General features: G+C 40.2%; 1 protein-coding gene and 1 long non-coding RNA gene across 5 annotated transcripts in view; one reads left to right on the forward strand and one right to left on the reverse strand.

Moving 5' to 3' along the window:
- The window catches only part of tanc1a (tetratricopeptide repeat, ankyrin repeat and coiled-coil containing 1a), a 138,299-nt gene that overhangs the window by 21,466 nt on the left and 92,742 nt on the right, over positions 1 to 24,091 (reverse strand). For all 4 annotated transcript variants that reach the window (XM_022675252.2, XM_022675253.2, XM_022675254.2 and 1 more), the window contains 7 exons: positions 23,250 to 23,481; positions 22,079 to 22,245; positions 17,195 to 17,802; positions 7,222 to 7,330; positions 6,888 to 7,010; positions 1,763 to 1,999; positions 774 to 944 (listed from right to left, as the gene is read on the reverse strand). In XM_022675252.2, the coding sequence (XP_022530973.2) occupies positions 774 to 944; positions 1,763 to 1,999; positions 6,888 to 7,010; positions 7,222 to 7,330; positions 17,195 to 17,802; positions 22,079 to 22,245; positions 23,250 to 23,481 (1,647 nt within the window). The remainder of the gene's footprint in view (positions 1 to 773; positions 945 to 1,762; positions 2,000 to 6,887; positions 7,011 to 7,221; positions 7,331 to 17,194; positions 17,803 to 22,078; positions 22,246 to 23,249; positions 23,482 to 24,091) is intronic.
- On the forward strand, positions 8,929 to 13,458 carry LOC125802142 (uncharacterized). Its single transcript, XR_007439079.1, has 2 exons — positions 8,929 to 9,495; positions 12,502 to 13,458. It is a non-coding gene; the product is annotated as an uncharacterized LOC125802142 (long non-coding RNA).

The following is a 24,091-nucleotide window of genomic DNA, read 5'->3' on the forward strand; positions in this document are numbered from 1 at the left end:
AAAATCACTCTACATAAACACATCCCACAGATCAGTGCAGCAGTCTTTAGCTTTCATAACAGTGTCTAATAGAGTATACGGACACAGTGTTTAAAAACTCCAGCAGCATTTCTGTGTCTGATCCAGGCCAATTGCAGCAAAAGGCAAGCAAAACAAACATTCGCATAGACAGACATTATGAATTAAATGCTACATCAAAAAGTGTGAGCGCCCCTATAAATTCAGTGACTTTTAATGCAGGAAAGCACAATAACCACTAATTCCTGATCATAGCCAGCTAGCCAGGTTTGTGATTCCTGCAGCTGGCAAAAAAAAATGCAATCAAGAAGCAAGAAAAAACACTGTTAAAAATATTTTATTGAAATAACGTAATTACTGTGTCTAAGCTGTGGTTCTTTTAGCTTTTTAGCTGTGGTCTAGGGGTATTGACGGGGTCAAAGGGGTCCATTTTGCTTGGGCACCCAAATGCCTAAAACAGACCTGGACTCATCCTCAAATACCAGCAAAAAAAGCACTGTAACACATTAACCACCAGTGCTGAGAATGACCCATCAGCCAAATAATAGCTGCTCTATGGTGGTCATGTGGGGTCCTTACCATTCAAAACTGGTTAAAGAAGGAAACTGAAGTATGCAGAGAAAATGCAAAATCTGTATTTATAATAGAACTCCAAACTGTCCTACACAATCAGTGGAGCTGATAAGGTGTTTAATAAGTTTAAATACAATAAGGTGGTATTAATCTAATGGCTGATCAGTATATATCACTTTTACCTGTATATGTCCCATGCTGGATGCAGCGGTGAGGGCTTGCTGCAGTACTCTGCTCATCAGGCTGCTGTCAGAGCTCCAGTTCTGCTCCAACAGATACTGCAGTATCTCTCCATGGCCTCTCAGCGCAGCATGCACTACTGCACACTGACCACTCTTATCTGCATGATCCACCTGATAATTACACACATTACAGAGCATTCAGTCAAGATACATCCATCATTTTATATACTTTTACATATAGATTCAGTGGCATGCAAAAGTTTGGGCGCCCCTGGTGAAAATTCCTGTTCCTGTTACATCTAGGCCCCAGAGGCCCTATCTTACACCATGGTCAAGATGCATCACAATGCTCATTACTATCTCACACCCCGTAAACAGTCTATTTTCATGCCTTGCACCTGCATCATTTAAATAGCAATGGAGCTTGTGAATATATCTACGCCGAAGAGCGAGGCAGTCTGGAAATTAGGTGTGTTTAGGTCAATTTCTGGCATATTGCTATCTTGGCAATGGAAAACTCAGGTGAGCCACTAAATGAAATAAACCTAGACAACAATCAACAGTCAGACGTTCATTGCTATCTTGGCAACACAGGCCCTCAGTACACATTTTAAGCTGTGCAAGACATATGTTTTTTTCCATTATAACAATTGCAAAGACACACTGACACCCCCTAATCTAAACTGCATGGTTGATCGCTCATCTCTATATCGCTACAATATGGCCGCATGTGTATAATCCAGCCCATGTTTACCCCTTCTGATCCCATCACTGACCCTGATGGAATCCAGAGACAGAACATTCTGGTTTCCAGTTGTGGACTCAAACAGACCCTACATGGGCATGTCACCTAAGGAAGAGCTACACTGACCCTCATACTCAAGTCACATTAATGTAAATGCAGCAGTAACGAAAGCATCTAATTGAATTAAGGTGAATTAATGAGCTGTATAAGATTGTATTGTGGGTAAGAAAATCTAATGACTGACCTTTGCCCCTTTTCTGCAGAGCAGCGTCAAAACCTCTAGGTGTCCAGCAGCAGCGGAATAACACAGGGGGGTCATGCCATTTTCAGATACCCCATCCAGAGGAGCACCGAACTCCAGCAACAAGCCCACCATCTCCAGGTGGCCAAGGTGAGACTGCACACACAGCACAGGGGCGCTGTTGAGCACCTCTGTTCGGTGACACACACTTGCTCCGCCCAGAATCAGCAGCCGAGACACCTGAGGAGACAGACACATACAGTACGAGTGAACTCTCGAGTTGTTTTACAGTGTAGAGCCGAGCACACTGACCAGTGCTCAACCTCACTTACAAGCTGTCCCCTGAGGTACTATTAGCAAGTCACTGGAAACACCATCCTAACTTCTGCAGCTAACATTAGCTAGATGTAAAAAAGCCATATGTGGTGTGTTAATGTAAGAAAAAATCTTTCTGCATATTTGCTGAATGTAACACATTGAAAAATAAAAAACTAAACATAATTAAATGTACATTTGTATATTCCATTTTTGATCAGTTCCCCCACCACAATTTTAATACAACAATTAAAAAGCACTTTTGTCTTTATGTGAAGAAGTATGTTTTATATTAAGGATGTGTTCTTACTTAAACTGAGAAAAAATGGTGGCGTGTAATCTTGCAATCTTAGCATATACCTGTAGGTTTACAGCCATTATCCTACAGCATAAAAAAGGCTAATGACTGAGTTTCTGCACGTGGCCCGACTTTCAAGGACATTCTCAGTCCCTATCGATAAAAACCCAAACAGCTTTTTTTTCTCCTGTCCTGGATTCCAGATAATGCACCTGTGTCTCATCTTAATTCTTCCATTGCAGTCCAGACCCTCTAGTGTTCAAATGTAATCACGTACAGCACGCACACGCACACACACACACACACACACACACAACTGAGGGCTACATGTCAATTTTACTAGTCAACTAGTTACTCAAAAAAGTAGTCAAATAAGTAACAAATTTCCTAGCTAAAGCAAAAACTTTTCATTTAATGCTGATTGACAACAGCAATGAATGTGTCAAATCGTATTTCAAAAATGAGTTATACATGGCTCTAAATTAAACTCATTAGGCTACAGTAATACTGCATAGGTCCTTACTGAACATCTTGGCTGTCACAGTGGATAGTTTAACATCAAACAAAAAATTTATACATATAAAATAAATACTCTTAAAATGATCTTTCTTGCGCCATCAACAAAAATACTTTCAACTCCAAACTTTCAGCATCCTCACAAACAAATACATAGTGCACGATATCTATAGACACATGGGGAATTATTCACTACAACCTTTAATCTCCATGGATAAACCCACTTTTATAAACTTAAAAACACCTGATGCAAGCCTGCCTGTTTCCAACGTGTTCCGCCTTCCTACCATGGGTGATAGAGTTCAGCAATAGATGCTTAATTTCTGTCTCATTATACATTGCAGAAATTTGTTCTGATATATTTCCAGACTAATGAAGTTTGTTTTGCTGCTTTCTTTACCATCTACCTGCAGTCTTGCTACTGGTTTTGCATGGGTCCAATTAGTCAACAGCTCTCCACTGCCGACACTATTGTATGTCCTGTTTGATTGGTTGACTATTCAACTAGTTGATTAGTCTATACAACCTCTAACATACAACACACATACACACACACACACACAAATTACATTTTCTGGTTACAAAAACGAGTGAAAAGCTCAAAAGAGTGGAAAACAAAACTTCACTTCAAAACTAAACCATCAAAACTCCAGTGTTTACATTCCTAAAGAGGTATGCATGAGTGAGCGAGGAGTGAGTGAGTGAGTATGTAAAGGAGAGAGAGTGTATCCTTCTGTAATGAAAAAGCTCTCCAGCTCCAGACATGAGCAGCAAAAAAAAGACTCAACATATCATAAGATCCTTTTTAGCATACAAATAGTGTATTCCAAATTCATTTAACAGCAGAATGCACAGAATCACCCTCAGCCAACGTGGCCAAATGAAAGCGGGCGGCTTCCTTTGATCAGGCTGTAGAGCTAGGCTGGTAATGGATGCTTGATTAGGAGGCTGGATGAAGCGGGATGCTTTAAAAGCGGAGGAAACAGAATCTCATTTATTTATCCAAACACCACGAGAATTAATGAGCGCCTCTTCAACCAGACAGCTGTCAAGGACACTGACGCACACTCACGTATGCACAGGCAGATACATGCACAGCGACACTCACTCCATTAAAACAAATTCCAGACTACAGCAATTAACATATAATAGAATTAATTAATAAACACAATTATGTAAGGCCCTTTTTCAGTGTGCTTCAGTGTTAATTACTATGTTCTGTGTGACTTATCAAATCCTCTTCACTCTGAGTGACTCTGACATTCACTGAGTTACGACTGTCCCAGTCAGCTTTCGATGTGTCAGCGTCACTAATTGGTTGAGTGCGGCTTCAAAGGACATGAAAGGACAGAGATCGGTCACACTGACCCCGAAAATGGATTTGATTAATGATTTTCTGCTTAAATGTGACACAGATATGATTTTTTTCTCTGAACTGTGTGAACACATCAATTTCCTTTTCCAATCAAAATTGAGTATCTTTGGCTTTGCTCTCTCAGGCAACTCAAATCAGTTTTTTTTTGGCATATTCATGTTTAATTTTAAGCAGGGTTAAGTTAAGTTGAGGCAAGTAACCTTTCGACCATTCCCATTGGATCTGAATGCAGTTTCGAATATTGTTTAAATTAGATTAAGTTTATATTTTTTATTTTTTTACATTGGATTATGATGGCATCAGGAAGTTCATACTATGCAAACTCACATGTCGTACACTACTATAATTGTTTTAGTCATAGTGGGAGAAGTTTCAGTTGTTAAATGTGTCTTTTAGAGATGAATATGTGCTCAAATACATCTCTTGATACTGATTAGTATCTGTTGTGAATGTGTCTTAGATGCGTTTACACTGGCATTTTAATGTATCCAGATATAATCCGGATATTAATGTCATATGAAGTTGGTAGCAGTGTTTTCAGATGTAGAAAACCTGATATGCTTCCACGGTTTTCAATTAATAGTTAATAATTAATCTGTTTGTTTAGCAGCTCAGTAGTCCCAGATCTTACTTTATCTTTTATCGGTTGTACTCATGTGATATGTTTTGACTTTGCTGTTACTGACTTTTATTGGCTTCATAACTTCGGTAACACTTCCTATGAATCCTGTGGTCATACTGCACTGTGTGGCCTACATTATACCATATAACAACTTATATGTACTATTATGTAAAGTTGGGAAAATAAGTTTTTTTTTAATTTATTTATTTATACACTGCCCACAAAGAATGGAGATGTTTGTCATTTTTATTGTAGGTACACTCTAACTGCGAGAGACAGAAAATCACATTGTATAATTTTTTAAGTAATTAATTAGCGTTTTATTGCATGAAATAAGCATTTAATCACCTACCAACCAGCAGGAATTTTGGCTATCACAGACCTGTTTGTTTTTCTTTAAAAAGCTCCTGTTCTGCACACATTACCTGTAATAACTGCACCTGTTTGAACTTGTTACCTGTATAAAAGACACCTGTCCACACCCTCAATCAATCACACTCCAAATTCGCCATCATGGTCAAGACCAAAGAGCTGTTTAAAGACACCAGAGACATAACTGTAGACCTGCACAAGAATGATTCTGAGAAAGGTCAGGAATCAGACCAGAACTGCACCGGAGGACCTGGTCAATGACCTGAAGAGAGCTGGGACCACAAATATCTTAAAAATTACCGTTGTTAACACACTACGCTGACATGAATTAAAATCCATTAAAAGCTTAAAAAAATTCATTTAACGCTGCTCACACCAGCACATACCCAGGCCTCTCTGAGGTCCACCAATGACCACCAATGATGATTCAGAGGAGGAATGGTAGAAGGTCATGTTGTCAGACCAGATCAAAATAGAGCTTTTTGGAATCAATAATACAAAGAAGAAGGAGGTACAATCCAAAAAACACCATCCCAACTGTGAAGCATTGGGGCAGAAACATCATAGTGTGGGAGTGATTTCTGCAAAGGGGACAGGACAACTGCACCATATTGGAGGGGGGATGAATGGGTTCATGTATTGCAAGATTTTGGCCAACAACCTCCTTCCCATTGAAGATCAGTCTAGCTGAGTCTTCCAGCATGACAATGACCTGAAACACACAGTCAGGGAAAGTAAGGAGCGTCTCCATAAGAAGCATTTCCTGGAGGTCCTGGAATGGCGTAGCCAGTCTCCAGCCATGAACCCAAGTTCAAAATCTTTGGAGGGAGCTAAAACTTAATGTTGCTCAGTGACAGCTCTAAAGCTTGAAAGATCTGGAGATGCTTTGTATGGAGGAGTGGGTCAAACGTCCTGCTGCAGGGAGTGCAAACTTGGTCAGGAACTATAGGAAACACCTGACCACTGTAATCGTTTTGCTACTAAATACTGAAACAAATACTTATTTCATGCAATAAAATGCTATTTAATTATTTAAAAATCATACAATGTGACTTTCAGGATTTTTTTTTTTATTCGGCCTATTACAGTTGAATTGTACCTACGATAAAAAATACAGACCTCTCCATTTTTTGTAGGTGGGAAAACTTCAGAAAATCATCAGTGTATCAAAAAAAAATCCCCACTGTATACTATATAATGCATTAAAAATTAATTTACAATGCTTAATGATTCATATGGATTCATATGAAATTTTACTATGATAGCCCTTTTTCTAATATACTTTGTAATTAGTTTTTCTTAATGAGCATTTTATCACTTAGTTAGCATCACCCCCGTGTAAAGTAAAAGAACCTGAACTACATCACGGCAGAGACTGTGCTATTATTTACCTATGCAAAGTTTTGGCTCTGTTCACACATTAGCCGTATGGGCAGGGCACCGGGCCGTTAGACCTGGGCATTAGACCTGGGCAGGGCACCTGGTCTGATGTTGGTAAATTGGTAAACTTAAATTTGTCAATTTTGTTTTTAACTCTGATATGGAATAAATATCTGGGAAGAAGTGCACATAAGAATGTTATTTTGCAGAGTGAATGTTTCCTTACTGAGCATTCACTATCTTTACCTACCTTGACATTGGGTGTGTAGAGATTTCTGAGGGAGGAGAGAGCAGCTGACAGACTGTCTGTACTGTTACTTATCCAGACGGCCTGAAGAACACTGGAGGACACACCCGTCCTCTTACTCTGTCCCTGAGAGAGATAGAAAAAGAGAGAGAGGGAGGGAAAAGAGAGAGAGAGTGAGAATGTGTGAAACTCAAGTGCCATCCCTAATTACCTCCGTTAGGTGCTAAATGGAGGCTGAAATGCAAGATTTGCAAGCCAATTAGGTTGTGTATGTGCACGGCAGAAACTGTCACCCTGTGTATGTGTGTGTGTTTGTGTGTGTGTGTGTGTACACTACCTTGAATATGTGAGCTTTGAGTATATGGTGACCCAGCTCCATCGTCTGCTGCCTGTTCAGTTTTCCTTCTTGTCGGGAAAGCATGAAGGCCATCAGGGCATGTCCACTTCTGTACGTAAAATAATAAAATAACAATTTCATCAGCTAATGTCCTGTACATCACTGCTATCACTTTCATCACTAACCGCCACACAACATGTCATTTTATCTACTATATTATACACACACCGAGATTATTCCTCACCTGTAATCTACAACTCCCTCATTTTATAAAGTTGGAATGCTGTGAAGCCATGCTGTTATGTTGGTTGTAGTATGTAGTTAGCATTGTCTTGCTGAAATATGCAAGGCCTTTCCTGAAAGAGATGTTTCTGGATACTGTTCAACACTAATAGTGATTTTCCAGGCGTGCTCACACCATAGGCAGTAATGCAACACCATACCATCAGAAAGGCATGTTTTTGAACTGTGTGCTGATAACAGTCCAGATGGTGCCTCTTCTCTTGAGTCAATTTAAATTTCAGTTACATTTTTACCATACCATATAAAATGAGATTTGACCCAGAAAAGACGACAGTGTTACTGGATGAGGTTGACATATGGCTTCTTCCTTGCATAATACACCTGACATAACCTGCAATTGTGTATTGCATGGTAAACTGATTTTAATACAGTGCCGCCTGAGGGCCCGAAGATCACCAGCAATATCTCTTGTGCACAGAGATTTCTCCAGATTCTCTGAATATTTTGATGATATTAATGTACAATAAATGGTGTCAGTTAGTTGTAAATTGCTCATATTGCAGCTTATTTAATAACATTTACTTTTTTCATCATAATTAATGATGAGCAGTAAAATTGTCGCCACTATCACTGTATTTTTTTTCTTTCTCTCTCAGCTTTTTGTTCAGACTCTCAGGGCTCCCTGTGGAATTGTTTTTGCTCTTTAAACATGAAGTCTCAGGCTCCCCAGAGACCCAGTGGAGCAAACACTGCTGCAGAAGATGCTCGGAGTGAAAATGCTGCTATTTGCTATCCAAACTGAAGAAGGCAAATCCCCAGGTGGCAGAACCTGCAGGCTACAATTCTCTCATTCCTTTTCAGAAAGTGACATATCTCACTGACTTATTCAACTGTCCACGCACATACCTGATATATCAGACACTGTGCTGAGATGCTCGGATAAGTGTGCCGTCATCAGAGTCTGGTAATACTGTCATGATAAAGGAAGCAGCTGAGGGTAAAACTGCCAGTACATTACCACTCAGTAAAATTTATATTCTAAATCAGTAAAAATAGGTCATGAGTGAAGAGTAAAACATAAGGAAAGCAAAGAGAAGAATATGATCATGAAAAAGAGAAAAGATAAGAGGTGAGAACAGAAGAAGAAAGAAAGAAACAGAAAAAGGAGAGAGGAATAAAGAAAGTAAGAGAAGAAAAGACAGGTGGAATAAAGAAAAATAAAAACAGAAAAGGTGACGAGAAGAAAAAAGTTAAGAAAAGAAAAAAAGAGAAGAGAGGAGAAAAGATGAGGAGAGGTGAGTAATGGTGGAGCCAAAAAAGAAGAGAATAGAGGAGAAAAGAAGGAGAAAGCAACATAAAAGAACAAAATAGAAAAGGTAAATGAAGTTTAGAGAAGAAAAATTAAAAGAGAATAAAGTAGGAAAAAAGAAGATAAAAGAAAATATGAAAAAGGTGAGAAGTGTGAGAGATTCTGTCAACAACAAATTGTACTTTTATTAAGTTTTCTTAGGTTCTAAACTGTCTCACTCCTTAACCCCCCTTTTTCCCTATACACTCCTAACCTTTTGCCCCTCACCCTTATCTCTCACATCTCTCCTTTGTTTAACATATGTTGATAGAGACACCCCCAATGATGACACCCCCCACATACTCCTCCATAAACCCTTACCCTTTCTCCCCCTGCTGTGTTCAAAGCAGTTTCTCCTGTATGTAAAGTCCTGCTAAAATGTCTTAGTAGCTCAGTCTAGTTGAGTCTCACTCAGTTCAGTCAAGCTCAGTCTAGTTGAGTCTCGGTCAGAGAGTCTCACACAGACAGTAACAGACAGACAAGTCACATGGACTAGTCAGGCGGACACAGAGGGAGCAACGACCAACTAAGCTGTGCCCGTGTAGATTTTCTGTCTGCACGAGAATAAACTCAAGTCATCTCTCAAGCTGTCTCCTGATTCCTGATTCTGACTCCTGATTCCTGAAAGCCGAATTTCTAACAACTTGGTGCCGTGACCCGGATGGCCTACTGAAACCTACTTGGTGAGTAAATGCCATTTCGAACTGAAGAGAAATTATGGCTGGATAAAATAGGAGTCAGTAAATGTTATCCTCTCTGAACTGAGAGATGCTTGTTTGTTACTGCTAGAAGATCAGAATTAGTAACTGTTATCCTCTCTGAACTGAGAGATGCTTGTTTGTTACTGCTAGAAGATCAGAATTAGTAACTGTTATCCTCTCTGAACTGAGAGACGTTTTGTTTTGTTACAACTGTAAACTTACGATTTGTTACTGGGATCCTCTCTAACAAAGAGAAACGTTTTACTTAGTGTTGAAACTTACTGCTGTAGTCCTCTGTGAAGTACAGTTTGTTGGTATCTGCTGGTAGTGCCTTTGTTTTGCTATTGTTTCAGAGCTTGGTTTTGTTCTCTTGTTTTCTCACCATGTCTGCTAAAGGCCAAAACATTAAGAATCTTGCTAAACCTCTTAACTATAAAAGCAGCACCTTAGTTAAGGGAGGGACTGAAATGCCGCAGTGGTCTGATTCTGATTTTGAAAGAGTAATCAGTGACATTGGGAAGAAACATATTTGTGAGCAAAAGATAACTCAGTACTTTTCATCCAAAGGTTTCTCTGCTGATAGAGAATGGACTCTTGCTGAGTGTAAAACAGCTTTAGGTTACAGCCTCAAGCACAACTCAGTTAAGGAATGTCTTTTTGTTATTAAGCAGTACTGGGAATGCAAGTTGAAATCTATGGATGAAAAGTTAAAAGAAGCAGAAGGAAAGGTCTTAGAGCTAACTAGCGAGTGCAGAAGGCATAAAACTGCTACCAAACATGCCCAGAGCACATGCAAGCAACTGCAGCAAACATTGACAGAAGTTGAACAGCAACATGCCAAACTTAAGTCAAAGTCAGGGCCTCAGTGTTCTCTGACTGTTGCCCCTACTCCAGGTCAGCCGTGTTGCAAAGAGGATGGAAATCCTCAAGTAGCAGTCAGGCTGTATCCTGAATTGTCTGAGAGTGACCTCTCTGATGGGTCAGAATCTGTGTCATCAGATAAAGATTCTGACCATGTTACTGGTAAAACACACTTTCCAATCTGTGTTAAAATGAGACCTGTAACTGTTGTATCCTCTGAGGTACTTAATAGGAGAAATGCAGGTGGTGAAACCAGACTAGAAATTGGGCACATTCCTTTAGATGCAGCAACTTTGGACACAATATCCAAAGAGTTTAAACCTCCAAGGGAAATGGGGCTTGACTTCATTGATCTTATGCATAAGAAAAGGAATTTGTACTCACTACATGCAAATGACGCCGTAGCCATTGCTAGCCAAATTCTTAACATCACAGATGGTAGAGAACTTGCTAAAAAGGTGTCAAATGCTTTGGGTGGCAAAGGCCAGAACCTTGACAAAGGGTGGGAAGCTTTTGATGACTGGATTAAATGCAAATGCCGTAAAAACACTGATTGGGGGCAGATTACCAACTGCAGACATAGAAAGGGAGAGTCTGCAGCAGACTTCTGTGAGAGGTTTGAAAGAGTTTTTCTGCGTCATTCAGGTATCAGCCAATACAATGCTGATAACATTAACAATACAACCGATGGTCCCCATTTTAGACAGCTGGTTGAGTCACTACAAACAGATCTTAGACGAGCTCTGGTGACTGCTGTTCCAAACTGGAGAAAAACAAAGTGGGTTGATCTTAAGAATGAACTGGACCGTTTGGATGTGGATCTTGAACCAAACCATGTTCCTGCATCCATACACATCCTCACAAAGAATGGATCAAACTTGGGTCCAACTCAAACATTCACTAATCAGAAAAAAGAGTGCCACTACTGCCATAGAATTGGTCACTTTTCTCGAGTTTGTCGTAAAAAGCAGGCAGATAGACGCAAAATGGGTGCTAGTTCTAGAGGCAACACAATGGAAAATTCTTTTGGTGGGTTCTCACAGGGAAGCCCAGCTGGGATTTCACAAGAACAGATACCACTGATAATCAAGACTTTACAGGGTGTCACAGAGCAGTTATCTTTGATATTCAGTGCTCTACAGGGAGTCACAGGGATTTCAACAGTTTCTCCTGCTTTGGCTTAAGCTAATTTGTCCTGCTACTTAAACTCTTATTTGTGCTTTTTGTTTTTAAGAACTGGATTTTGATGGTTTCAAATCTCAGAGCAGAATTTTAAGTTTCTTATGAACATAAGCTAAATTTACCATCCAGGTTGAGCTTACCATAAGCTTAGTAGCATCAATAATATCTTATTGAGATTTGAGTGCACTTTTCGAACAGTTTTATTTTGTTTTGTTTTCATACTAGCAAGGGACTTGAGGCCAGTCCTGATTAAGTTATGTTGTGTTGCACAATTTTTTAGATAATGCACCAAACAAAGTTTTTGCAGACTTTAGGTGATGTAGTTATTGCATTTAGATAAAATTAACCACTATACGATCAATTTAAAATTGTTATACACTGAATAAACCACTATACGATCAATTATATGATTCAAGTTTTATATTCTTTCCAGCTACAACCTGTAGTTTGAGTTCCTGATCTGTGGAACTCTGAGTATGGCTGAACTGATATGTTGAAAGTGATCCAGATGGTTTCTGGATCAAAGGGGAAGCTAACACTAGCTTTAAAAGCACAATTTGGTCACAGTAGGGTAAACTTCCGACAACTAACGGGATTAGAGCACATGTCTTGTTATTTCTGGTCAATGGGTCATGGTGAGGAAACATGAAACAATCTATTTAGATGAGAATGTCTCATTAGGTTTTGTTAGTTTCTGCTTGCTCCCCAAAACTGAGATCTAGGGTCAGTAAAAGAAGAGGTGGGTAATAGTACAGAGTCCCGAGGAAGAACCATGATTTCTATTTTCATGGGGGTTACCCTTTGGGATGAAGATTTCAACACACTGTACATTATCATAGCAGCCTCTTCTGAGGGACAGACAGTGGGGATAAGCAGATAAACTACAAAAAAAGACATAATCAACATCAATGAACAATTTACTGCTCAGTGTTTCCTCTGTTACAGATCTGTTGGAGCCAGACAGTGCTCCAGCCAATCCAGCATGGCGAGAACAATTTGTGACGTGTCGGACGCAAGCCTCAACAGTTGAAGAGACAACTGATGTTCAAAGTGGACTTCCCAGATTACTTGCCTTTCACCGACGTTGAAGCACACGCCATGGACATCCACACGCACACACACACACACACACACAATGTGGCTGCTCACAAGTTAAAGTGGCGATGTAAGAGGAGACATCACCACATGGAAGCAAGCCTATTGGACAACCACAGACAACTACTGGAACTACTTTCTTCATTGTTCTTCAGGAACATTTTTAGGACCAAGTAACAGCCATAAACAGATCCAATACTTGGTTACATCAACTTTTCTGACATTTATGGTACAATTACAGTTGTATAGTTACAGCTCTTTAATTGTTTATACATATGACAATTTATTGTACATAGTTTTGTGATTCTCCATGTTGGGAGAATCAGAGGGAGCAATGAGAGATTCTGTCAACAACAAATTGTACTTTTATTAAGTTTTCTTAGGTTCTAAACTGTCTCACTCCTTAACCCCCCTTTTTCCCTATACACTCCTAACCTTTTGCCCCTCACCCTTATCTCTCACATCTCTCCTTTGTTTAACATATGTTGATAGAGACACCCCCAATGATGACACCCCCCACATACTCCTCCATAAACCCTTACCCTTTCTCCCCCTGCTGTGTTCAAAGCAGTTTCTCCTGTATGTAAAGTCCTGCTAAAATGTCTTAGTAGCTCAGTCTAGTTGAGTCTCACTCAGTTCAGTCAAGCTCAGTCTAGTTGAGTCTCGGTCAGAGAGTCTCACACAGACAGTAACAGACAGACAAGTCACATGGACTAGTCAGGCGGACACAGAGGGAGCAACGACCAACTAAGCTGTGCCCGTGTAGATTTTCTGTCTGCACGAGAATAAACTCAAGTCATCTCTCAAGCTGTCTCCTGATTCCTGATTCTGACTCCTGATTCCTGAAAGCCGAATTTCTAACAACTGAGAAAAATAAACAATAGATAAAAGGAAGAAAGTAGGATATAGGTTAAAGGTAAAAGAAGACAAAAAGAGTAAAATATGGAAGAAGAAAAAAGAGGAGAATAAAAAGTGGAGGTGGGTTGAGAAGCGATAAGAAGTAAAAATAATGAAGGGACGAGAAAAAATAAAGAAAGTAATAAAGAAAGAACAGGACAAAACAAGAGTGAAGAAAAAAGAGTGAAGGAAGAAAGTAGAATACAAGAAGAAAGGAGAAATAGGAAAAGATTAGAGAATAGTACAAGCGAAGAGAAGAGAAGAAGAGAAATAAACCGAATAGAAAAAATAAGAGGAGAAAAGGGCAAAGGAAATTGACAGGTGAGAGGTAGAGAAGAAGAGGTAACAAGAGAACAAGGCAGAAGAGGAAAGAAGAGAAGAAGACAGAAGAGAAGAGAAGTAAAGTGTATGTATTTTCAGTGTATTCTCAGTGAGTGATTCTGTATTTGATTCAGCAGGCTCATCCCAATCTATTACTCTGTGTCACACTGGCTCTGTCTGATTACACGCTGATTAGTGCAGTCTAGACAGCATCACTCCCTCGTTCCTGCTCCCTCACTTCTGGACAGCACATCTCGTACACGCTGTGATTAATCACATTCTCCCTCTCTTAAAAAAACTCGAGCTCTGCCTGCGATGGTCTTCACCACAGCGCTGCCCCTTCAACAATAAATCTACGCCCCCCGTATCTGACCTGCATTAAGTGGGCAGTGCTGAGGCGGCTGGTGCCCAGGCGGAGAGATGGCAGCGCTGTAACTCCATTAGGCCCGCTCGGTGCCTGGCTGAGCACGGGCCGTCCTTCCACTAAACCCAAGCGGTGAGTAATGTGCGTGAGGGTGGGCAGCTTGCTGAAGTGCTGGCAGAATGAATGGGAGGATTCAGAAGAGTAATGCTGCACCCACACACAAACACTGGCACGCATGTACGCACAGAGACACGTACACAGTGGGTATCTCTTATGTGCCCATCACACTCCAGTTTAATCACGATGAGCCGGCCGGAGAGCCTCGCTGTATGAATGATAATGATGACCTAACATGCTCCGGATATCACTGCAGTCGGAAAAACAGCCCCCGGACTTCTCAGTTCTGCGCACACTGGGAGGATGTTTAGTTCAGATGCACCAATACACCTTTTTCCTGCTGATACTAATATATATGCCATATTTCCAACATTACAACCACTCCTTACAGCCATAATCCATCTTATCAGCTCCAATAATTATATAGGACACTTATATTTCTATTGTTTCTCTGTTTATTCAAAAACTTTTTCATAAACATTTCATAAAAAATGTTTTTTTTTATGCTAAACCCACAGATTAATTGTTTTTTATTGAGATTCTATGTGATGGACCAACACAAAGTAGCAAGTTATTGTAAACTGAAAAACATAATAATTTAAGAGGTTTTATTGTCAATGCTGCACATGTACAGGACATAAAGAGGGTTGAAATCGCATTACTCTCTTATGAAACAGAGTTTTCTAAATATTTTACAAAATTAAAATCTAGAAAGTGAATTTTGGTTTAATCTGACACGAGAACCATATTTGCAGTGTCCCCAACATGGACTTTTTATGACTTCAAAAATGTTTTTTCTTCTTCTAATCTTCCATAAAGGTCAGATTTGTGGAGTGCACGACTAATAGTTCTCCTCTGGACAGATTCCCCCACCTATGCTGTAAATCTCTGCAGCTCCTCCAGAGTGAACATGGGTCTAATGTATGGTAGGTTTTCAGTTGTGCCATACTCCTTTCATTTTCAGAAGATGAACTGAACACTGTTCCATAAGAGGTGCACTCTGTTTACTTCAGTATGCAATTTGTCACATTGATTTTTATATATTAAAACTTTTGAAAACTAGGTATAATTTGTTTTACTTCACAATTACTTTGCTAACTTGGGCTATCACATAAAATCCCAATAAATGGCTTTTGTATTGCAGTGTGATGTGAAAAAAGTGGAAACGTTTAAGGGGGAGAATATTTTGTTAAGTTACTGTATTTGGGTGGTGGGATGTTAGTAGTGTGTTGTACTGGTACTAGTGGATCAGACACAGCAGTGCTACAGAAGGTTGTCTTCAATATCCACTCCTGCTCAACAACGTAGAGGTTAATAAGACAGAACCTCATCTGTTAAGTGTGTGGTCCATTCTCATCACCAGAGCTCACCAACCACTGTTGGTGGACTATTCTCAGTCCAGAGGTGACACTGAGGTGTTTAAAAACTCCTGCAGCACTCACACCAGAACAACACACACTAACACAACATGACCCAGCACACAAATAATAGCTGCTCTGTGGAGGTATCTCCTGTGGGGTCTTAGACATTAAAGAACAGGGTGAAAGAAGGATAATAAAGTATTCAGAGAAACAGATACAGAACTACAGTCTGTAATTATAAAACCTATATGCTCAGTGGAGTTGAAGAAAAGGATAATTGCTGTAGAATTTTTAGTAAACCAAATAAGCTTGAAAGAACAGCTGGTTACTTAATAAATAAAATCTGCCACAATGTGCTGCACACAGTAGTAACTGCTTTATATTTAAGTTCTCTCTATTGCCGATTCTGATACTGTTTGTAGGTGCCAGATACTGTGAGATGCTGTATTAAAATCAGTGCAACCCTAATATTCCCCAACCCTAATCTCTGCCACAATACACGGATATGATTTTGCCATGAACAAATCACTGCATATGTAATCTGCTGTAAAGCTTTGTCTTTTATGAGATATTAAGAAAGTAAAATAAACTGGCATGCATATCATTGCTTGAAAGTCCAAGCAAAACCCTCTGTTTGACTGCAAAGTGCCATGACACTGTGAGCACACCGAAAGCAACCAATCATTTTGTTCAAGCTGAGCTCTACCCAACTTTATGCAAATAAACAGTAATCCATGGCAGTGACTACCAATCAGAACAGGTTCCCAAATCCCCATAAAACCGCTAAACTGACTTTGGTTCCTATTGAAGATTTGTTCTTTTTTCCCTAAATGGAAGTAATGAATATTTAATGTTAGTAAAGCTCACCAACACTTAGCATAACATTGCAAATATATATTGCAGAAAAAACATTCCACTGTCAGTTTATTCCAATATGGTGCAGCCCTACTTACAATACTACTAAACTCTATGTTAGGCCAGTCACAATAATGTTTTTGTGTGAATGATGGATTGTTCCAGAATTATTGGAATTTTGATTGTTTTGTTTTTTTTTAGAACATTTTAAGTCACTGATATAATGACAAAATAATGGCATAATGAAGAAATTATGGTCTTATAAGGAGCTGTCATTTTTGTCATTATTACAAATGTTTTAACACTGGAACTGGAATATAAAAGTGTTTCAATATATAAAACATAAACAAAATAAAAAACATTGTTTTCAAATAAAGTTTAAATGTTTACCAGCTCGCTTAAGCTAATACGCTCTCTCTCTCTCTTTTTTTTTTTTTTTTTTTTAGAAAAAAATTGTTAATTTTGTAAAAATTGTTAATGTCAAGTGATATAGAAATATACATAATTGCTGTGACAGGACTATTCTTATACATGTCTCTTTATACAAAAAACGTTATATTAAAAAAAAGTCTAACTGTAGCTAATTGGCCTTTCTGTGAGTTCTTACAGAATTGACATCCTGACTCACCTGGGATCACACAGGAAGTCAGTACTCTCTCCATCAGCCCTCCACACCAGCCACTCCCTGAAGGATGGATGGTAGAACATCCGAGTCCGGTCACGTCTGGAAACGAGGAAGCAGGAGAGCGCCTCCATGCGCTGCTGGAAATCGCTCCACTCTAACGCCCCCTTCAGGCTGCCAGCATTGAGCGCTCGGAACAGCTGTTCATCAGTAAGTGGGTGCAATGAGGCCAGCGCTACATTCAGTACGGGCAGCACACGCTCAAACGCGGACGCCGATGGGAACTTCATGTTGCACTGTAGCTGGTAGAGTTCACACAGAGACACAGGAATGACCTTATAGCTGGAGCTTTTGATCACTAGGTGGCCTTTCTCCAGCAGGTCCAAAGTCAGCTTCAGGTACAGGTACGAGCCCTGGCTGCGAGCCACCAGGTGCGAGCTGAGCTTGGAGACGGCAGCCGGCTCTGCCTTGCCGTTGATGGCGATGTTGCTGAGGATGGCGGTGCTGTGCTCCATGCGGTGCTGCAGGTAAGAGTGCAGGTCAGCCATGATGGCCTTGTTGTCATGAATGTCATCCAAGGAAATGATGGGGAAAGGCAGCAGGCTGGTCACTTCCTGCAGGAGAAGAAAAGTGAAGATTGGTTTGGCATCCAAAGTTTGTCTTTTTATATTCTAGTAAAGTCAGGTGTTCTAACACTTTTGGCTAAATAACCTATTTTTTATGCTTTTAAACAGTATAGTTTTGCACTAGACGTGGGTGATGATTAGACATGCAGTTTACACAGGTTAGACTTTTAAGCAGGGCATTTAACTATTAAGAAAGTTTAAAAAATAGGGTTCCAGGTGGTCCTAAAACTAAACCGATGCCACTGTGACTTGAGGATGGTTAGAATCCTGGGATATTCTGCTTGCGACTTATATAAGTAACACTTGCAAAAAATAAATTTAAGGACCTTAGAATGCATTCACAATGTACTCAGGCTGCATACAACTACATTAATAACCAGTAACTAGGCTGAATTAAATATTTCCCTGGCCAGTGACATCAATTTTCGACACAAAGACAAATACAAGGAGGCCTTGTACTAAACTGATTCTCTTCACTCCAAAAACTGCCATTTTCTGATGAGAACTACAATGCTATACAATATAATGTAAAAAAAAGGCTTTTTTTATATGACATAACCCGCACACCTGCATAATTCACTTCATAATGAAGTAAGTCTTTATTCCAGTCAGTTCTTGGATTGTTAAATTAGTTATCGCAAGGACAAAGCTAATATGAACAAATACTTTTTTATATAAATATCAACTATATTTAGACACCAGCCCACTCTAGGCCCAGTAGCCTTAACAATCAATACATCATTACTCTTGAAACTCCTGTATCACTTTTTATATCAGAAATAGCAGCAGTGAGGGATCAGAAAAGGGACTGCTGGGACATTGAACCAAATATGATAGACCGGTCACAATAATTAGATTTTCCATCATGACCCCAGTCATTTTTGACCCCAGTCATTTTGCATTAAAATATCTCAAAATAACAATAATAATTTTATCGCAGTTATTTCTGAGACAATTTATTGTAAGAAAACTAGTTATTGTGACAGGTCTAATTGGGGTCATTACATTTTTAAGAATGTGCACTTTTAATTTGCTGATCAAAGCAAGTATTTGCATAGGGAAATCTAGAAAGAGGACAGAGTAAGCAAATGATGAATTGAGTGACTAAATCCAGCAATCTGAGGGCACTTTCAGGCCACTGTCCTGAGAGGATGTGTTTGTGTATGCAGGTGTGTTTGGAGTTGGGGGGGGGGGGGGCTGGTTTGTTTGGGACAAAGATATGCTGAACATCTGCCCTGTTGCATCAGAGGTACTGACCCCCTCTTACATAAGCCTGCTCCCTGCAGACCACAGTCCAGCCTAATAAAATCGTCTTTGATCAAAACAGGATTATTGCTGGCTGCTAAATAACCATCACAGTCTCTAAACACCAGCGAGAAACATCAGTCAGAGCATCAACAACCAAAACAACATCCACCAGAGCATCAATGATCCACAAAACACCCATCAGAGCATCGGCAACCAACAAAACACCAGCCAGAGCATCAGCAACCAACAAAACACCATCCCAGAGCATCAACAACTGACAAAATACCCACCAAAGCATTTACAACTGACAAAATACCCACCAGAGCATCAACAATAAAAAAACACCCACCAGAGCATCAATTATCCACAAAACACCAGCCAGAGCATCAGCAACCAACAAAACACCAGCCAGAGCATCAGCCACCAACAAAATACCAGCCCAGAACATCAACAACTGACAAAATACCCACCAGAGCACTGACAACTGACAAAATACCCACCAGAGCATCAACAATAAAAAAACACCCACCAGAGCATCAATTATCCACAAAACACCAGCCAGAGCATCAGCAACCAACAAAACACCAGCCAGAGCATCAGCCACCAACAAAACACCAGCCCAGAGCATCAACAACTGACAAAATACCCACCAAAGCATTTACAACTGACAAAATACCCACCAGAGCATCAATAACTGACAAAATACCAACCAGAGCATCACCAACTGACAAAATACCCACGATAGCATCAACAACTGGGAAACACCAGTCAGAGCATCACCAACTGACAAAACACCAGCCATAGCATGTACAACCGACTAAACACCCATCACAGCATCAACAATCAACAAAACACCCATCAGAGCATCAACGATCAACAAAACACTCACCAGAGCACCAACAACTGGGAAATACCAGCCAGAGCATAAACAACTGGGAAATACCAGCCAGAGCATCAACAACTGGGAAATACCAGCCAGAGCATCAACAATGGACAAAACACCAGCCAGAGCATCAACAATGGACAAAACCCCAGCCAGAGCATCAACAATGGACATAACACCAGCCCAATGCATCAACAATGGACATAACACCAGCCCAATGCATCAACAATGGACAAAACCCCAGCCAGAGCATCAACAATGGACATAACACCAGCCTAATGCATCAACAATGGACATAACACCAGCCCAATGCATCAACAATGGACAAAACACCAGCCCAATGCATCAACAATGGGCAAAACACCAGCCCAATGCATCAACAATGGACAAAACACCAGCCAGAGCATCAACAATGGACAAAACCCCAGCCAGAGCATCAACAATGGACAAAACCCCAGCCAGAGCATCAACAATGGACATAACACCAGCCCAATGCATCAACAATGGACATAACACCAGCCCAATGCATCAACAATGGACAAAACCCCAGCCAGAGCATCAACAATGGACATAACACCAGCCCAATGCATCAACAATGGACAAAACACCAGCCTAATGCATCAACAATGGACATAACACCAGCCCAATGCATCAACAATGGACAAAACACCAGCCCAATGCATCAACAATGGGCAAAACACCAGCCCAATGCATCAACTATGGACAAAACACCAGCCAGAGCATCAACTACGAACAAAACACCAGCCCAATGCATCAACTATGGACAAAACACCAGCCAGAGCATCAACTACGAACAAAACACCAGCCCAATGCATCAACTTTGGACAAAACACCAGCCAGAGCATCAACAATGGACAAAACCCCAGCCAGAGCATCAACAATGGACATAACACCAGCCCAATGCATCAACAATGGACAAAACACCAGCCAGAGCATCAACAATGGACATAACACCAGCCCAATGCATCAACAATGGACAAAACCCCAGCCAGAGCATCAACAATGGACATAACACCAGCCCAATGCATCAACAATGGACAAAACACCAGCCTAATGCATCAACAATGGACATAACACCAGCCCAATGCATCAACAATGGACAAAACACCAGCCCAATGCATCAACAATGGGCAAAACACCAGCCCAATGCATCAACTATGGACAAAACACCAGCCAGAGCATCAACTACGAACAAAACACCAGCCCAATGCATCAACTATGGACAAAACCCCAGCCAGAGCATCAACAATGGACATAACACCAGCCCAATGCATCAACAATGGACAAAACACCAGCCTAATGCATCAACAATGGACATAACACCAGCCCAATGCATCAACAATGGACAAAACACCAGCCCAATGCATCAACAATGGGCAAAACACCAGCCCAATGCATCAACTATGGACAAAACACCAGCCAGAGCATCAACTACGAACAAAACACCAGCCCAATGCATCAACTATGGACAAAACACCAGCCAGAGCATCAACTACGAACAAAACACCAGCCCAATGCATCAACTTTGGACAAAACACCAGCCAGAGCATCAACTACGAACAAAACACCAGCCACAGCATCAACAATGGACAAAACACCAGCCAGAGCATTAACAATGAACAAAACACCAGCCAGAGCATTAACAATGGACAAAACACCAGCCCAATGCATCAACAATGGACAAAACCCCAGCCCAATGCTTCAACAATGGACAAAACACCAGCCCAATTCATCAACAATGGACAAAACACCAGCCAGAGCATCAACTACGAACAAAACACCAGCCCAATGCATCAACAATGGACAAAACACCAGCCAGAGCATTAACTACGAACAAAACACCAGCCCAATGCATCAACTATGGACAAAACACCAGCCAGAGCATCAACTACGAACAAAACACCAGCCACAGCATCAACAATGGACAAAACACCAGCCAGAGCATTAACAATGAACAAAACACCAGCCAGAGCATTAACAATCAACAAAACAAATCATCAAATCGCTTTTCATTAAATGTAAAAAGTATCTGCATATATCCTAAAAAAACATGGCTGTTCAGAGAAATCTGTAATGTTGTGGCCAACCATGGCTGTGTGGAGGTGAACTTACCACCAGGTTAACCCTCACTGTGACAACCAATTTCAGCCATGAAGGGAACTTGGAGATGATCTTGGTGATGAAGGAGGCGATAGTTTCTCCGTAGTCTGGCTTGTGGAACTCTGCTTCATTCAGACCATCCACCAGAATGATGTAGTCATCATCTGCAATCTTCCTCTCTGTTCAGAAACCAGGAGGAGAGAATCAGGGTAAAGAGGCTTAACTAGTGTATTATATCTCCTCAGTTTGTTTCTGATTATTTATTAATGCCTTTTACAGAAATTTCTTTGGTGGAATTTTAAAGAAGGTCTACAGTCTAATAAACAGTTATAAGAATTTGACTTGATGTTTAATGTTTAAGCAAAAAAGTTTCAGGAAGGAATGCTCTGACTGTGGCCTTGTGTCTATGATCACAGAAGACCAGTGCCAACATTTTACACCATAGCATATCATGATATGCTTAATAGTGTAATGTTATAATATCTGTATTTATTTTGAACCCAATAAATAAAACACATGGTATTATTAAATAGCTACCTGTGTATTACCCATATCCCTATGTTCCCATATTAAACTGGCAACCAGGCTGTCAAAACAAGCGACTCTCATGGCAACACTTGGCAACTGGGGTGTTGGCACATGCAGCTCAGGCCTCATATTATACTTGCTTACAGGAAAGTTGGCACAAGCAATAGCATGCAGTATTGGCTCAAGCTTAGCTGAGATTTTATTCTATATCTATTTTTTTAATCATTTTTTTTTATTTACTGTTATTTTATAATTAAATTTAGTGTTCTTGTAAATGCTTGGCTACACTGAAAATGAGAGTTGCCCTCAATGTACTTCTGAGTCAAAACAAAGGTTGATTGATTGATTTGACATCACCTGTACAGAAACCAGAATGTGGCAATATATTTATATATTGGCAACAGGAGTTTTGGCACAAGCGGCTCAAGGTGTTTCCTATATTATACACGGCAACCAGAGTGTTTGCACAAGTGGCCCGAGATGATTCCCATATAACACAGGGCAACCGGGGTGTTGACACATGCAGCTCAGGCCAATCCAACCCAGGCTGTTGTATGGTACTCAGTCCAGAATTACCCCAAGTGATTTCTGCTGTCTGGGATTAGTTCATTGTTCAGCCTTGTGTTTTGATTGGTTCTGCTGTTGGTGGTCTCACCCTTGCGGAGGAGAATGAGTGGCTCCAGTACTCCACGGCGGAAGGCTGCAGCAGGATCCTGTACGCAGGAGCGCAGACTCAGAAGACTCTGCAGCTGATTCTCTTTCAGCAGCAGCTCCCTGTAGGCCCCCAGCCTGGGAGCACGACATAACAGTGCAGACACACTGTGGACAAACTCTGGCACCAGACACGTGTAGGTGTTATCAGCCTGACAGTAGTGATACGCTACCACCTGCGGGGAAGAGCAGTAGGGGTGTCAGTCTCTCATCTCAGAGAGATTCTTCAGAAAATTATATAAACCATCAGGACATTTGTTTGTTTGATTGTTTGTTTAATTTAAAATTATTACAAATATTGAAATTGACCATTGACTAGGGGTGGGCGATATGGCTTTAAAATAATATCACGATATTTCAGGGTATTTTTGCGATCACGATATACTTGGTGATATAGGAAAACTAAAATAATTAATTCATTTCAGGAATATAGTATAATAGTATAACAGTATAATCATAATGTGGCAAAATAAATAATATAGCATAAAATAATATAATGCAGCAAAAAATATTGCAGAATATTTAGTGCATGCATATAAACTGCAAATAAAAAAAAATATATACAATAACTACACCTAAAGCTTCACAGTAAATAATAGACTACTTTTAAGACAGAACAGCCCTATTATCACGATATGGATTTTTAATATCACGATATTTCTGTGTCATGATATATTGTATACCATATAATATTGCTCACCCCTACCATTGTCCATGAACGGTTAAAACCACAAGTATACATTATTAGGTGTTATCTTGTGTGTGAAGCTGACTAAACAGTAGCCA

Source organism: Astyanax mexicanus, chromosome 5, assembly GCF_023375975.1.
Source record: "Astyanax mexicanus isolate ESR-SI-001 chromosome 5, AstMex3_surface, whole genome shotgun sequence".
Taxonomy (NCBI): domain Eukaryota; kingdom Metazoa; phylum Chordata; class Actinopteri; order Characiformes; family Acestrorhamphidae; genus Astyanax; species Astyanax mexicanus.